This window comes from Symphalangus syndactylus, chromosome 3, assembly GCF_028878055.3.
Source record: "Symphalangus syndactylus isolate Jambi chromosome 3, NHGRI_mSymSyn1-v2.1_pri, whole genome shotgun sequence".
In the NCBI taxonomy this organism is placed as follows: Eukaryota; Metazoa; Chordata; class Mammalia; order Primates; family Hylobatidae; genus Symphalangus; species Symphalangus syndactylus.
Window position 1 is genome coordinate 59,511,212 of NC_072425.2, and position 18,421 is coordinate 59,529,632.

Genomic DNA, 18,421 nt, shown 5'->3' on the forward strand with positions numbered 1-18,421 from the left:
AGAATTGAAATGGAGATCAGGTCACTGGCTCACTGGCGCATTCTCTCTCATTCTGTTTGTCCTCAGGCCACTAAAGTTCCCAGATGATCACAGAAAAGGCCAATGTGTTTCTGCTTTTGCTGACGCTTTGATAAAAACAAAGGTCTTCCACCGCTGTTAGCCTGTCCAAGCCTTGGCTTTCTCACAGAAAATGCAGGGTCTGTGGTTATAATAATATAAATGACAATCTATTGCATAAGGAAGAATTTAATTTCTCGAGAATCCCTCTTTTCCTTTCTAGTAGGCTGTACATACATCAGAATTAAGGCCTATTTTTAAAAATAAATCACTTTAGCAGTTGTAATCCTTTCTGTACAAAAGGGAAACACATTAGAAGTTTCCATGAGGTCATGTTTTTAGATCTAAGCTAGTGGGTGTTGGAGGGTCCCATCCCCCTCCCACTCCTGCCCTTTCCACCTCTTTACTTCAGTAAATATTCCTCTCCTGAAAAACTGCTAAAACCTACCTACCAAATCAATCAATGAAACAAGTTTTCATAAACCCCAAAATAATTTAAAGTGATGAATTCTTCAGAGGACAATAAAATTAAGAATTTGCAATAATTCACACATAGTGTATTAACGGGCTGAAGGGCTTAAAAGAAGCACATGTACCAGCACATTTGTATTCATGATACATACCCATAAAGTAGAGACACATTGTAATTACAATTTTTTCTATAGACTCAACTAATAAACCTGGAAACACTAATATTCGCTGTTTACGTTTGTGACATTTTTCTGCATTCCAGATTCAATATGAATTCAACAAGAATCACCCTATAATCTTTTCTTTAATAATGTATTACTAAAACATAAATCTGAAAAATAACTATCTCTTAGAGAATTAGTTTAAAGAGCCAGATACTAAACTAAGCACTGACTTAATTTTTATAATCACCTGAAGAGATGAGTATTATTCCTTCAATTTACCAAAGAGGAATTAAGATTTAGAGTTTAACAATTTGCCCAAAATGATGGCGAGCAGGTGGGAGATCTGGGATTTAAATCCAAGCGTGTTTGATTCATATGTTTTCAATATTACTTTCCTATATGTTCCTTGGGTTGAAGACTCAGGAGTTAACAACTTACAAACATGAAGGATGTGCATTATTCAAACAGGCTGTCTTCTGAAGTGCCACGTGACAATTCTGCTGATTTAGAGCTAAATGTATTCCCATAGTCATTTAGTATTCTTGCCCAAAATAAAGTAAGATAAAATCAAAGCATATGTTAGAATTTAAGCCAAGTTATTATCTGTCTTCTTCATAAATTCTGAAAAGCTTTTCCACCAAAATCAGATGTTAGGAATGAGATGGAAGAAAAACAAGAGAGGAAAAAATATAAAATTAGAAAGCAAAAAGATGCAGGACAAAATGACAGGGAAAACAATGAAAGGTAAAAGAGAAGTGAAGTGGGAAAAGAAGAAGAAAACCAGAAGATTTTCAGATTTTGAAAGTCCTGTTTGAAATAGGCCATGAGCTATGTGAGGAGGTCAAAGCAAATTCCTCCCAAGGTTAATGGAAGACCAAAGAAGTGGTAACAATATTTCCTGACCTTTAAGTACAAAATCTAATTTTTTAAAGCCTCTTTCACCTTTAGTGAAAATAGTAGCATGGAAAGTCCCAAACAATATTGCATGCACTTTCTACATTACAGGAAAGCATGTGCTCTCACATGAATCATGCCGGGGTTGTGGGAATGCCCAGGTAAAACCAGCAATTAAAAGGTAGAGTTCATCCACCTACAAGGCTAAAGGCAGAGATGCTGATTCTTTTTCTTCCTGTCTGGCCTACTCTAGCCAATTCTTAGAAGTCTGACACACATTTTCAATATGTTGTAAAGAATAAGCATCTTCTGCTCTCAGATAGACAGAAGCCAAATGTTGGCAGGGAAAGAAGTAAGAGACTTTAAAAAGTAGATCCTTACCTCACAAACACACAGGAAAAGTTTTCTATAGCATCGCCAAACAACAGAAAAGGAACACTTGGGCGAATTCTTTTCTCTAGATTCATTTTCATTTTATTACCTTACTCAACGACTCTTTCAATTGAATGTCTTTCCTGAAATTTCTGAGGACTTGGTTGATATTGACAAATTTTGTTGTCTCTTAAGAGAGTGCTGAGATAGACTTTGAACTCCACTTGAAGCTGGGAGGAGAGTAGTTTAACAAAGGGTTTCTGTGAAAACTTATTTCTCTGATACTATTTTGTGTGGTTTATATTCCCATGCTATAAGAAAGAACTGGCAAAGTTCATTACTTGTTTTACAAAGAAAGAGTTAATCACTGAGATTTTCAAAATTTCTTTTTTGCTTTATTCGTGGCTTTCTGATACAAGAAATTTAAAATATTATTATTCATCTCTATGAAAATGTCACACTAGGCCGGGCACGGTGGCTCATGCCTGTAATCCTAGCACTTTGGGAGGCCGAGGCAGGCGGATCACGAGGTCAGGAGATCGAGACCATCCTGGCTAACACAGTGAAACCCCGTCTCTACTAAAAATATGAAAAATTAGCCGGGCGTGGTGGCAGGCGCCTGTAGTCCCAGCTACTTGGGAGGCTGTGGCAGGAGAATGGCGTGAACCTGGGAGATGGAGCTTGCAGTGAGCCGAGATTGCGCCACTGCACTCCAGCCTGGGTGACAGAGCAAGACTCCGTCTCAAAAAAAAAAAAAAAAAAAAAAGAAAATGTCACACTAGAATTTACTCAAATCTCTTTATTCTATACGTCTCTGAAAAAGAGAGGACTACTTCATACCAAATTTTAATAAAATAATTACAAAAAGGCCAGGTGTGGTGGCTCATGCCTATAATCCAAGCACTTTGGGAGGCCAAGGTGGGTGGATCACCTGAGGTTGGGAGTTTGAGATTAGACTGACCAACATGGAGAAACCACGTCTCTACTAAAAATATAAAATTAGCCGTGCGTGGTGGCGCATGCCTGTAATCCCAGCTACTCGGGAGGCTAAGGCAGGAGAATCGCTTGAACCTGGGAGGCATGAGCCGAGATCACACCATTGCACTCCAGCCTGGGCAACAAGAGCGAAACTCCATCTCAATAATAATAATAATCATAATTACAAAAAGGCTAAAGGGCTAAGTTTAAAAAGTACACAGAGTAAAAAACTGGTGAAATAAATATTTAGAATTATGTTTACTACCTTAGAGCAGGAAAGATCTTCCTAAGCAAGACACAACTTAAATGGAAAAGATGGACAGATTTGCTTTTATAAAAAGGTAAATCTCTTTGGTTACCGAAAGACACTATCAAAAAGTCAAAAGACTAGAAGAAAATATGAGCCACAAATATTACAAATAAATAAATAAATATATATAATTGGCAAAGTATATCTATAACTCAACAATAAAAATAAACATTACTCTTATTCTTCACATGATAAAGATGCTTACATTAATTATTAATCAATGTATCATTTAAACTCAAATAGCCAAAAGAATTGATAATATTCAATATAGATCAGAGTAATAAATGAAAGGGTATCCTTACATTTACATCCTTACTGTTAGTGGGAGACTAAATTGGAAAGGCATTTATGCAAGGTAATCTATTCACATTTAAACATATATATCTTTCCTCCTAGCAATACATTTCCAAGTATCTATCTTTATACAGAAGATATTATTTGAAAATTACTTGAAATAATTTTCTGAAAACTTGGTAGAAACGTCAATGTCCATTAAAAGAAGAAAGTCAAATAAATCATAATTCATCAATAATAATAACAATATTACATATTTATAGAGCAATTACTAAGTGCCAGAAACATTACCAAGTGGTTTATATACATAAGCTCACTTTGTCTTCATAACAACCCTATGGGTTAGGAATTAGTATTGTCCCATCACAGATGGAAATACCGAGGCAAGAGAGGATGAGATACTTGCTCAAAGTCACATAGCTCGTAAGAGGCAGAGCCAGGTTTCAGATCCAAGTAGCCTGATAACAGACAACTGGGAAATACTATTAAATGGAATGTAGTAGATAGCTAGGTACTGATAAAGAAAAATCCACAAGGCAAATTGTTACCCCCCCAAAAATGCAGAACAAGACTGGTATTATAATTTCCTTATGGAATCAAAAATGAAGCCATATATTTGATTGTTTACATACTGTATGCACCCTATACAGTTAAAGAAAGTTATTTCTAGGAGTGGAAATGGTCATGCAGAAGAAGGTGATGGGAACATCCATTTTTATGTTTATGTATTTCTAAACTCCTTGAAATTCTGAAAAACAAAAATGCATTCAATTGTTACCGTTCTAATTTCTCAGTGGTATTTTTCTTTTAAAAAAAAAGAAGGAAGGGTGTGCGTATGGAAAACAGTTTGTCCTTACAGATGTTTCTACAACTGTGTTTCTGGCTTTTGGTCACATTTTTTCCTCTTAAAAGCTGATCCAAATATCTGTTAAACTCAACCTCTTAAACTTCCCAGAATTGTTTTCAGCTCATATAAAAGGCTTTAACCTTCAACCTCTTTAGCTTTGGCCCCACTACGTTTATGACTATTTTTAAATAGGCAGATTTTTGGTTGCTATTGAAAGACACTCAGAGATCATTTATAAGAGCAGAAACTGTGGGCCTTGAGTCTGGACTTAGGAAAATGCAGATCTGCATCCCCAGGCAGAGTAGCTTTCCAGCCTTTACTAGTTGGAAATCTCCAACACTTAAGTAGCATAAATGAATGTGGATAGGACAGTTTACATACAAGAATCAGAGGCTGCAGAGGAAATCTGTGCAGGCTATTAACACTGAATGAAAAGAAAGCTTCCTCTTCTAGTTTCTTCTACAGAGATTTCTTAGGATCATTTAGATATTTCACTCTCGAGTGACAAAGACTGCATTAGTACTTAGGAATTAGATATCATATGTGGACTTCCATCAGGAAATGTAAATAACACAAAACCAATAGCCAAAACTATCCTCCAGCAGGGTGATGAATGCCAAGCTCCCTCCTCCCTGCTGGCTCCCTTATATTTTTTGCAACCCTGTACACCATCAATGCCACAGACAGGGCTCCCAATGTGGAGCACCCTTTGAAGACTTGGCAGCCCTGGCGCTCCTCAATGCTTCCATTTTCCCTTCACATGCACTCCTACATCTTCAATGAAGACACAGAGCCAGGAAGCAATGCGACAGCTAAACACAAGACTTGGTTACAACACAAGGAGAGCATTCAAAGGCATGGTTGCCTATTCCTTTGGCAATGGAGCTGTTCTGGAAAATTCTTTCAGCCCTACTTCAGTGAAAACTAAAATTAAAACAAACCAGAGGCAGCCTTAGAAGAAGAGGGATAATATTGTGCATTTTCATATAGGGATATTGATACCAACATAGATTTAGATAGATTTGGTATACATTTTATACATTCATATTAAACATATGTATGAATAATCCCTACACAGATGGCCAACAGTAACAGAAGGGCATTATTTGTGGCTTCTGCAATTATGGTAGCTACATATCAACCAAAAAAGCAATAGGACAGTGTAAAGGCACAGAAATGAACAAGGAAAAACTGGGGGAAATTCTACCCCATGACATCTTTATGGAAACAGGGCCGGGAGCCTATTGGACACTAGCAGCAAGAAGCTTAAACTCTACCAAGCAAGAATAAAATATAAATTCTAGGTTTACCGCAAGATATAATCCCCAATCTGGCACTTTTGCCAACTTCAGAACTGAAAAAACATCATATTCCAAAACTATACATTCAAAGGTAGGGAGGTAGAAATTGAAGACGTTCACATGCAAAATAAAAAGTCAAAGTGAATCCTCCAAACTTAAACAATGACAATTGTTTAAAACAGTGTGTGAAAACCTATACACCCTGAGACAAAACCTAGACAAATTGATCTCTTGTCTATGGCCATGACTCATATGGAATAATCTAAAAAAAAAAAAAAACAAAGAAGTGGGACTCTGTCTCTTAGAAACTTAGAAAAGTCTCAGGTTCTCTCTTTAGTCACTCACAGTTTAGCCATCCTCCAAATACTGTCTTCCAATTACCAAACTTAAGTGGACGGAGTTGAAAATCTTCTCTGGTCATTCTGTCGTTAATATGTATTGAGCGCCAACTCTGGGCTAGGTACTCAGTAGATAAAGATGACCACCACAAATATGAATGCTGTTGCCATGGAGCTCAAAGTCGTGCTGCCTGTTCTGGAGTGGACCATCAGCATTTGGTTTACAATGATTCCACAGAACAAGGAACAAAACCCGATGAAGCTTACAGACCTGTGGACCCATCTTCAAAGACAACACCACAGCTCACTGGTTGTATTTATAAATCCAAGTTTCACTCACTAGTTTGGAATTTAGAAATCACCTCCCCATGGGAGCAACACCATAAATAATGTTTGCAGGAATAAGGGGTGGATCTCAGGTCAATCCATAAAGCTTGTGCTGCCCTGCATTCAGCTGTAGTGTGGTGACCTCAAGAGGTTTCTGGGGTTTGTTCCTCTGGGCCCTTCATATCAACAGCATTGAACTGTCATTTATATTCTCGAGTTTTCCATTACAGATTGAAACAGTCAACACTCAAAATAAACCGCGCATTGCTAGGGATGGGCAAAAAGCTGTGAGTGCCTATGGGTGAGCCAGCCACCTTCCTCCTGTCCCATCTGCCTCCAGCATAAGAGAATAAGGATGGGCTTAGACCCTCCCAGAAGATGCTTAGGAAGGAAGGAATAACATTCTGAACAGCTCATCTGCACAGCAGCCACAAGCCTCTTACATGGTGCCTAGTCCTGGCCAAAGCTATGCACAATTCATACCGTTGTTACTAAGAAACCACAACCAATACATTCCCTGGTTATTTTTGGAAGCATAATAGTATTTTTACATTTTCTTCCCTTTTTTAACACATATGTTTTTCAGTGGTAATCCCAGCTCTAATAGCATTTAAAATACATTGACTCACATTAATGTTTAAGTACCACGTTTTACGCAGTTTTATCTGCACTCAATGCATGAACCATATCTTAATTTCTAGATCCCCAAAGATTATCAACTTGACATCTGACTTGCAAAACAATAACCCTAGATCAGGCTCTTTTTGTTCACATCATGCCCCAGATAGACACGCAGCTTAAAATAGAACAGTAAGCTATTCTAAAAAAAAAAAAAAAATCTCTGAGACAAAATTTCTAAAAATGATTTTATTTGTGTGTAGGAATGAGGGAACAAAACATACAATATGTGTAGTAGTTACTGCTGTAGGAAGCCATTTACTGGCGCTGTGGCAGGGTTAAGCACACTCTTTCTTATAATTCATTAAGGATGCCCTCAGGTTATACTCAGAAAATGTAGATGCTTTAGTGGTAATCACCCCAAATTATCTAAATGAAATACTGTTTCAGCCTTAGTGCTGGAGTCTCAATATGCAACATAATTTTCTTCTCTGAAAGAAAATGTCTACGTTTTTTCTCCTCCATTGCCATATTGTAAGGAGTAGGTTGCCATTTACTGGTAATTCTGCCAGTGGTTTTCCTAAACCAAGGGTTTAGGAAGAAGCTCCTAAATTTTGCTCCATGGATTCCCACTCAGCTTTTGCTGAGATCCCAGAAGAACCTGGATATATCCTCTCTCCAAAAAGCTCATGGGATGAAATATTTCCAACTAAACCCTTCAAGACCGGAAACTCTACTGTTAGTTGGTAGCCTCCAGTGAAATCTATGTTTAGAGACATCCAGTCCAAGTGCCTCTAAGGAAAGAAAGCACCTGATAAACATGAGAACTGCCAAATGCCATGGTAGGGTGCGGCACACACAGAGCAGCCGCCTAGTCTGGGCCTGGGTGCAGCTGAGATATGGGGATCCCAAAATGTGTGCAAAGCTGTGGGTGAGTTTGGTTTGCGATGTCTCTCCCAACACCTTGTCACACTCCGAAGGGGGCCTGGCAGCCCATGTTTACTGTAGAGAACAGTGATTCTCTACACTGTTGTGTAGAGAACACAACAACCAGGGCAAGCAGGATCAGTATTTTCCAGAAACTGTTAGGAATGCCAGCTGTCGGGTGCACACTAGACCTGCTAAAGCAGAAACTCTGGGGGTAGCCCAGGAATCTGTGTTTTCTCAAGTCCTATAGGAGTTTTTGGTACACAGTCAAGTTTGAGAACCACCCCACAGGATGAATTAAAATCACTGTGGGGTGGTCCCTCTCCCAAGCCTTATTTGTAATTGGAGAATGAAAGATCTTTTCTCCCCTGAAGAAACATCAAGGATCAGCTGGCCAAGCAGGAACCAGGATGAGGTTTTTGGAGTTATTTTAAGCCCCAGTTTACCACCACTCCTCCCTTTTCATTTCTGGCTTAGAAATGTTCACAGGCACCAACAAAGGGAAAAGAGGAAACATCAGAAATAGGTCTGCTCTATCCCAGATGTCAGTATATGCTGGGCAACTTACTGCTACTGAAACATTCCCTTTCAAGTAAATAGCAATATTAGCAACATTACTTGTAATTCTAACAGACCATACAGATAAAGAAAATTCACCTAACCTACTCTCCAACGCACCTAAGACACCACTAAACCTTCTTCACAGCATTCCCATTTAGACACTTTTAAATAGTGTCTATCTATAGGAGACCACACAAAATACAACACTAGCATATTATCCAATACAAAAGTTTAAACTTCAGAGCAAATGGTTTTAAATCATTGAAACTTAAACCATTAAATCACTGCTCCAAGGCATTTTTTATGTAACAAGAAATTTATACAAGTTTTCCCTGTAAAATTAATTTTCAATCCTCTAAAAAAAGACAAGTTATCTATTTTGGGTCAATTAGTGCCTAATTTTTAATCCAGCCCTGCTAATTTTTCCACTTAAATAAAAAAAAAGCTATGCATTCACGAAGCTTCCATGTACTGCTGATAGCTGTTCTTATTTTGCTTCATAACACTGTTGTTTAAATTTCAAAGAATGAGGATCTGGAAAAGCAGGAGCAACACCAAAAGCATACCACTGAAGATCTGGGAATCAAATGTACAGCAGAATAGACCTTTCTGCACAAAATACATGTGTCCAGGCTATCCTATCGCCACTGTGTCTCACCTGCTTCTGGAGCAAAAGAAACATCAAGTACTATTTCTTTGTCATATCTTTATTAGTCCCTTGATACTCAAGAACCCAGTTCTGTCTTCTGGGACAACTGTTCTCATGGAATATTGGGTAGTGCTGAGTAATCAACATTATTTTGCTCTGTCTTGATTTGTAGTATCAAAGCCTTGTTACTATTTTTTTAGCCTTAAAACCTAATCATCATAAATCTAGCCGCTTCCTTCTTTAGTGGTAATTAGCATTAGTCATAAGCCAAAAATGATCCACATAAGAAGCTAAATAAACACAACCCTTCTTACCTTTCATGCCAAACTTGGAGTGTCTTGCCAACTTAAGCAGAAACAGCATTACCAAAAGGCAAAATCCCACCACAGACGCAATCACCACCACAGCATAGACCTAGAGAAAGGAAGGGAGGGTGGTTACAACCTTGCTCTTTAGTTCCCTATAATCACATGGCGATGATGATCATGATGATGATAATGATACAGGCAGTTTGTATTTATTGAATGCTTACCACTTGTTCTTATAACAGCCTTATGTACACCAACTCACTTAATCTGTGACAACCCTATAGTGAAGTATGTAAGATCTATTATTATGCCTACTTTACAAATGAGAAAACAGAAATTAAAGCTTGTAAAAATGACTATCCAATTGGCATTTTAAAAATATTACATCTCTCTTTCCATCCATCTAAAGAGGGAGGAGAGAGAGAAAGAGAGGTGGGCAGAGAAAGGGAGAGAGAGAATATGAAATATGAACAGCAAAATACTGGTGAGTTTTCTGTGTGTGTGTGTGTGTGTGTGTGTGTGTGTGTGACGGAGTCTCACTTTGTTGCCCAGGCTGGAGTGCAATAGCACAATCATGGCTCACTGCAGCTTCGACCTCCTGGGCTCAGGGTATCTTCCCACCTCAGCCACCTGAGTAGCTAGGACTACAGGTAAACACCACTATACCTGGTTCATTTTTAAGTTTTTTTTGTAGAGACAGGGTTTTGCCATATTGCCCAGGCTGGTGTTGAAATCCTGAGCTCAAGGGATTCTTCCACCTCTGCCTCCCAAAGTTCTGGGATTATAGGCATGAGCCACTGCATCCAGCCAGATAATTCTTGAAGCTGGTGAAGAATACAATGGGGTTCATTTTACTATTCTCTCTACTGAAGTGCATGTTTGAAAATTGTCCATAATAAAAGGCTATTTTTAAGGTTAGCTATTGTTGCTCTTAGAAGTCAGGTACCCTGGGAACAGTGAGTGGCACTGGAAGGGAGCAGGAGGGCACTTCTGGGTTGAGTTCCACTTGCGAAAGCCCATTGGGTTGTACATTTATGATATGTGCATTTTCCCATATATATGATATAAGCCTAAAAAAGTTTAAGTTTAAAAATGTAATTGCCAGGTGTGGATTACACAAGTCAAGAGGGTAGATGTAGATATATGTGAATCCTCTCCCATCCCGGAGGTAGAGATGACAGAGGTACACATAGAAATGCGATCACTCTGCTACCATTGCTGCTGACCAAGGCATGATGCTCCTCTAAGTGCATCTTCACATTTTAGAGCAAAGTTGTCAGCAGCAATATGTGTCTCCTTCCAGTCTTATTCAGCCCAAAGTCCTGCTTCCAAAAACAGTTGGTTTCTCTAAACCAGGAGTTGGCAAACTTTTGCTGTAAAGGTCAGATGGTAAACACTTCAGGCTTTGCCAGCCTTGCAGTCTCTGTTGCAACTAAGAATCCAGCTCTGTCGGTGGAGCATGAAAGCAGCCAATGATGATATGTAAACAAATGGGCATAACTGTGTTCCAATAAAACTTTATTTACAATGACAGCAGCTGGACTTGAACATAGTTGCCAGTGCCTGCTCTGAGATGTCTTAGATAGCCATTCTGGCTTAAGAATCTGCATAACAATTTTTAAGATGGATATTATTGTCCCTATCCGTAGTAATCATTAATGCTATTTGTCTAATATTTCTGGTTTTCTCTGTGTTTCTCTTTGTAGGATACATTTCCTGGCTTGCTTGTGGTTAGGTGGTTCATGTGACTAGTTGAGACTTGTGTCACTGCCAGGGTGTGGAACTTCACTTCTTGTCCAAGATCTTAGTCTAAGGCAGTGTTTCTCAACCAGGGGTGATAATATTGCCATCCAGGGGACACTTGACAATTTGGGGTTGTTGTCACAATGAGGGGGAAAGTACTACTAGCACCTAGTGGGTAGAGGCCAGGCATTATTAAACAACCTACAGTGCCCAAGACAGCCCCCCAAACAAAGGATTATTTATCCCCAAATGCCAATAGCGCCAAGGTTGAGGAACCCTGCTCCACCTGCTCCACCTGCTCCATGGTGCTCTTTATCTCTGTCATAAAAAAAAAAAAAAGGCTAACTTTCAAAAATGTGGATGCTTTGTCATCCACAGTCCTGGAACAAGGACAAGGCTGAACAGAGCTCCTAGCCAATACACGAAATGAAGCAAGAAAGAAAGCTTTGTTGTTTTAAGTCCCTAAGATGTGGAGGTTTTGTTACGGCAGCATAGCTTATTCTAACTGATATACCCATCTCATAGTGAGAGGCATTATAGGGTAGAGATTAAGACCATGGGTTTTTCCTGAGTATAAAATCTAGATTCCTCACTCAGCTGCACGACTTCAGAATTACTTAACCTCTTTGCATCTCATAATCTTCATGTGTAAGATGGAGAATATAATTATTCTACTTTGTAGGTTATTGTAAATCCTCAATGAGTTAATGCAGATAATGCATTTGGAACAGTATCTACTACAATATACAATAAATTAACGTTAGCTATGATGATGATGATGAAAAAAACTAAGATTTACAAAAAAATTAAGTAAGCAGCTCACAGTCACACCTCCCGAGCTTGGAAATGGAACCAATTCTGCCCGAGTATAAATCCTGTGATGTATCCACTACACTGTCTCTGCAATGCATGTGGTTGAGAATGAAGGCAGGGAAATAAAAACATACAGCTAATTTTCCCAGGACACCATCTTTCATGTCAGATGAGAAGAGCATTAAATAAGTCACAAAGCACAAAAAGAGGACATACAAAGCACTTGGCCGGTGTGGAGCAAAAGTCATGATCATTCTCTTCTCTGGTACTTTAACTGTGAGTATATCTCCCCAGAAACGCTTCTGCAAATGTTTGAGTATAGACTTTTTTTTTTTTTTTTTTTTGAGATGGAGTTTCGCTCCTGTTGCCTAGGCTGGAGTGCAATGGTGCGATCTTGGCTCACCGCAACCTTTGCCTCCTAGGTTCAAGTGATTCTCCTGCCTCAGCCTCCCCAGTAGCTGGGATTACAGGCATGTGCCACCACACCTGGCTAATTTTGTATTTTTAGTAGAGACGGGATTTCTCCATGTTGGTCAAGCTGGTCTCGAACTCCCAAGCACAGGTGATCCACCTGCCTCGGCCTAAGTCCTGGGATTACAGGTATGAGCCACCGCACCCGGCCAATACAGACCTAACTCTGTCTCTGCAGCCTATATACAAACAGAATGGCAGCAACTCCTACAAAACTAATTATGGATAAACGTAACCATTTCACTCAAGCTGACCTCATGACTTTGGGTGTTTTTTAAAAATCTTTATTTCTAACTAATGTTTTCACGGGAAAGAGATCATAGTATTTTAGCTATAAGTCTCTTTACTTTATTATTAAGTTGCAGACTTCTACAGATAGATGGAGAATACCTAAATAAACAAAGCCAAACTCCATTTGATAAATAAGAAAACTGGGATGGGGGAGGTTAGATGACTTGGCCTGAAAATCCCCCAACCATGCAGCAGTACCACAGTACAGTCTCTTCCCTGCTTTGGACAGTCCTTAACTGGGATTTAGGAGTCCTAGATCCCCACATTCACAGGACACCTTGCTTTTACCAGTCATGACAGCTAGAACAGATGCTTCACTTATCCAAGCTTCCACTTCTTCATTAGACAGCAATGCCTGCCCTGGCTTCTCTACCTAGGTATAGAATGCGAAAGTCAACCTAGAAAATGGGAAGTGGGCTCTACTGCTGAAAAGCAGCTAAGGATCTGCAAACAAATACTTAAAGCTACTGAAACCATTCTAAATTTAAATCCTTTCATAAACAAGGATGCTTTTGACAATGAAAAGAATAACTTCCTCAAAATCAGGTTGTTTGAGAAATGCAGAATTTTGTGTACCTTGCATGTGTTGAGGTGGTTTTTACACAGGAGATGAGCATGGGTGAGTTTGTTTGGTTGGTTGTTTGATTGGTTGGTTGGCTGCTTGATGGGTTAGTTTTCATCTGAGGATATTTCTTAGGATAGAACAAGGGAGATCTGCCCTCCGCTGCAAATCCAACAAGATGCCAGAAGAGGAATTGTTGGACCAGAAACATTTTTAACTTTTGTATCTGCTTCTTGGCTCTCAAACTCTTCTAATCTAATGATCCTTCCTGTGATCAAGAACTCTTTATATATAAAATATCTGAACCACACAAATTCTATAAAACACAATATTGCACCTCACATACAGATTTTAGGAGCCTCCCGCAAAGTCATAACATACAAACTTACTGATCTTGCCTTCCAGCAACTATACTATAGATGGAGATATGCCAATCAGGTGCCTAAATTTATCATTTGTATTTAAAAAACCCCAGAAGGCCAGGCGCGGTGGCTCACGCCTGTAATCCCAGCACTTTGGGAGGCCGAGGCCGGCAGATCACAAGGTCAGGAGACTGAGACCATCCTGGCTAACATGGTGAAAACATGTCTCTACTAAATAAAATACAGAAAAATTAGCCGGGCATGCTGGCAGGCGACCGTAGTCCCAGCTACTCGGGAGGCTGAGGCAGGAGAATGGTGTGAACCCGGGAGGCAGAGCTTGCAGTGAGCCGAGATCATGCCACTGCACTCCAGCCTGAGTGACAGAGTGAGACTCCACCTCAAAACAAAAAAAAACCCGGAAAACTAAAGTCAACATATAATTTTGTGTAACTGGGCTTAATACATGCTGCTTGGATTTCTTATGTACACAAACAACTTTCTTACACCAAGAAATATTAAGTGGATTGGTATAAGAATTAAAAACTAAAATGATTGCATACGGCAGGAAGCAGATACCATTCCCCAGTTGACTTACCATGGTATTTGTTCTTGCTATTTCAATGTAATGCATATAGTCATCTATGGAAGCATGTGTGTTTGTGTGTATACGTGTGTGCATGTGCATGCATGCATACCTCTACACTAGATATGCATAAAGTTGCAGTTGCACTGCATCTGTTTATGCACCTCCCATTTCCTCGTGGCCTTGGTTCAAGTATATATCACATGTCTTTATTGCTCCACCAAACCCCTAATTGATCACCCCCTTCCAATCCCTCTGTCCTATACTGTTCACTGCAACTCTAGCCAGTCTGCAAAATGTACTACGTGCCTACTAGGTGTCAGCCAGTATTCTGAGGGCTTAAGAAGACAGCTGTGAAAAACACTGACCAGGTTGCCCCTACTAAGAGTCTTACTAAAGGATCTACAGAAGAGAAAAATACATTAAACAAACAAATAAATGGGGTCATTCCAGACAATGATAACTGCTCAGAAGAAAATGGAAGTGGGCAATGGCTGCCTGCCGGCCACCTAGCTGAAGCCACATCATGGCTATCAGGAAGCAAATGCCTGGGACAGGGAGCCATAAATACAAAGAGCAGGACTGGAGCACTGGAGAGAGCATGAAAAAGGTAGGTGGCAAGCAGTGAGAAGAGCATGGGAGATGAAGTCAGAGAGCTCGGGAAGGATGAGGTCACCCAGGGCTCATAAGCCACCATGAAGAGTGTGGCTTTCATATGAAAAGTTTTATTGCAATTGCAGTGAGAGGACTCTGAGAATTATAACAAAAAAAAAAGCAATCTGATCTGCACTTCACAAAGATCACTCGGGCTGCTGTGTGGGAAAAGACCAGAAAACACAAAGGTGGGAGAGGGAGATGGGTTAGGAGGCTGCGTGGTCATGCAGGAAAGAACAACTGAGGCAAACTTTCCTTGTAAAGAGCCAGAAGTAAGTATTTTCCACTTTGCAGGCCATATGGTCTCTGCTGCAACTACTCCACCCCCATCAGAGCACAAGAGCAGCCACAGACAGTAAGTAAATGAACACGAGTGACTGTGTTCCAGTAACACTCTGTTCATGGACAATAAAATTTTAATTTCACAGAACTTTCGTGTGTTATGAAATACCATTCTTTTTTGTTGTTTTAAACCACTTAGAAGGTAGAAACCATTCTTAGCCTGCAAACCATATAAAAACAGGTAGTGAGCTGGACTTGGCCCATGGGTCATAGTTTGCCAACCCCTGGGTTAGCCTGTGACAGTGGCAGTGGAGGTGAAGAGATATGGACAGATTTGGAATTTATAAGGAGGCGGAGTTCACAGGAAGCTCTGTGTGCATATGACAGTGAGGAAAAGAAACAACTGGAGGAAGTTGTTGAGTTCGGACCAGAGCAACTGACCATAGACCCCTGGGATCATGTGACTTCCCTCTTCAATGGCTCTTCACTGCGCCGTAAATCTACACACCTGAGACTCTGTGTCAAGACCTACAACCTGGCCACAATCTGTATCTCCAACCCTGCTGTCCTGCACACGCCTTACCCTCCAATCAAGCACCTTCACGATGTTTCTCCACCTACAAGCTCCTGTTCACATGCCCCAAATGCCCTTCCCTTCCATTCCTGTATGTCAAAATCCCAACCCTCCTGCACAGGCCATGCAAAAAGTCACTTGCCCCACAAAGGCTCCTCAGAGTGTCCCAGCTACAGGGAACAAAACTTTTTTTTTTTTTTTGAGATGGAGTCTCGCTCTGTCACCCAGGCTGGAGTGCAGTGGCGCAATCTCGGCTCGCTGCAAGCTCCACCTCCCGGGTTCACGCCATTCTCCTGCCTCAGCCTCTCCGAGTAGCTGGGACTACAGGCACCCGCCACCACGACCGGCTAATTTTTTGTATTTTTAGTAGAGACGGGGTTTCACCGTGGTCTCGATCTCCTCACCTCATGGTCCGCCCGCCTCGGCCTCCCAAAGTCCTGGGATTACAAGCGTGAGCCACCGCGCCCGGCCCATACAGGGAACAAAACATCTGCTCCTCCACTTCTATCTCTTGTACTGCATTGCTGTGCTTCTATTTGTATTTGAGGTGCTAATATTCACCTCTAGGGTCTCTGATGAATTCTAAACAACTAATCTTAATTTTATTCATATGATTATATCCCCTCCACTGCCAGTCCCTTTCAGAAGCTACTGGATTCCTTACATCCAGCGAGCAGTCAAAATTATATTAAAAATTTAAGGAGACAGGTATGAAGGTGTAGTCCCTGAATGATAAAGCTGGTTTCTTGCTCTTCTAGTGATACCCTTCTAAAGCACAGATAATTGAAATAGGAACCACTAACAACTAAAAGTGGTGCACAAAAGCAGCAAATAAGTCAAAGGCCATATAACAGCTTTATCACTTTTGTGAAGCCTTTTATTAATTCTTCCAACCTTTAACACCCTATTTATATCCGAACAATAAAAGTGTCTTATTGAAGCAGCTACATTCCTCTAACATGGAGGCATCCAAAATGCTCAGAACCAATTCAGACACCTATTTATTGCACTCACCGAGAGATGTTCCCGACCGGTTTTATCAGTGACGTCTGTGGAAGGGATTTCATTACTTCTGTTCGTGGTGTCCCCGATGTCATTCGCTGCAGTTCCATAATCTTAAGTGGGAAAAGGGGGAATGAGGAAGAACATGAAGTTGTCATTAAGCTGCCAACACAGGCCACAGTAAGGGCCAGAACCAAGCAAGACAAATCACAAAGATTCCAAACCCCCGACAGTCTGGCTGTGGAGGGACATGACCAGGCTGCTGAGTTCAATCCACTGCAGCGCTGAGACTGCACAACGCCCACATTTTATTCCACCCAGACCTTTACATCATTGTCTTGCTGGTCAGCCCCAAACCTGGTTCAGGGATTTTTCTTTGCACATAAGCATATACCCCTTTATGGATGGCATATTTAAAACAAGTATGACAGGGAATCGATCATCTACGTGTCATAGATTTATAGACCCGGAAAGGTCTTCAGAGACAGAGCATAACTACCAGTTTTACAGCTGAAGAATATCAGTGGAGGAACGTTACATGACCAGGTGAAGGCAAGAAGATGGCAGAGCTCACAGGTGATGCCAGACTTGAAATGAGCAACACTGATTTCCAGGGCAGGTGCAACTTATTTGCACAAAGGGCAGAGATGTAAGAGGAGATGTGGAACAAGCATCAGTATGAAACTTGGGTCCACACGTGAACTTTTTTGAAGAGTTCTGAATTGCCAATATTTCAGTTTCAGAATGATTAAAAGGTAGATCCACACAATACTTAGAATTGTTAACGCTCTGTTCTCATTTCACCAAGTCGCAAATGCAGTTGCTGCCTTCTGGATCAATTTTAGTCTACATGAGTCAGGATAGAAATAATGACTGATTTTTTTTCAGGGGTTGTCAAAGTTTTTATTAGCAATACGACATATTAAAGGTCTCGGAAAACTCTTGGTAAACTTATTGCAAACAATGAGGTTTATAATGTTTGTCTTTTAATTCTAAATACATACACTGCCTTCAATTTCCATCCTGAAGAGGCTACCTTGTTAATGCAGCCCCAGCTAAACTTCTCCAGGTAGAATCATCATGCTGGCCTCGGGGCAACCAATTTAAATTGTATTTTTATTAGCAATGTGTTCCTTTGTGAATAAAAAATAACAGAAAAAAATCTATTTTCTATGTGTTTGCTGTTTCATTCTTAATGCCAAAACCACATTCTCATCATTTTCCTTTTGAATATCTTAAAACTAATTTTAAACACTAATGGATATCATTTATTTGTTTAGTTTTCCCTCTTCATGTTATAGCCAACTACATCTGCAAAATTTAGATCATTCGAGTGTCTATAGTTTAATATCATGACATTTTGGCCAAAAGATCCAAAGTGGGATCTAAGGCTAACAGGAAGATGACATTTTTAAAGTCTTGAATTAACTGGGAAAGGGTCAAAAATGTAATTTTAAGATGTAAGACCACTATTCAAACTTATTTCTCTGTGAAACAATTTGAGAGATTCTTCCTTTAAACCGTATCAAGACAAATACAAACAAAACAACATACAAATCATATGCAAAAAATCAGCCAAACCACAGCTTGGAAGAAATATGGCTTAACATGCACAAGCAGGTAAAGACAATATTATTCCCCAACTTAAAATTAGCTCAGGTTAAATAC

The 18,421-nt window shown here is 40.0% G+C and overlaps 1 protein-coding gene across 8 annotated transcripts in view; it reads right to left on the reverse strand.

Annotated features, from left to right (window-relative positions):
• The window catches only part of NTRK2 (neurotrophic receptor tyrosine kinase 2), a 362,023-nt gene that overhangs the window by 268,727 nt on the left and 74,875 nt on the right, over positions 1–18,421 (reverse strand). For all 8 annotated transcript variants that reach the window (XM_055272096.2, XM_055272094.2, XM_055272098.2 and 5 more), the window contains 2 exons: positions 16,766–16,866; positions 9,423–9,522 (listed from right to left, as the gene is read on the reverse strand). In XM_055272096.2, the coding sequence (XP_055128071.1) occupies positions 9,423–9,522; positions 16,766–16,866 (201 nt within the window). The remainder of the gene's footprint in view (positions 1–9,422; positions 9,523–16,765; positions 16,867–18,421) is intronic.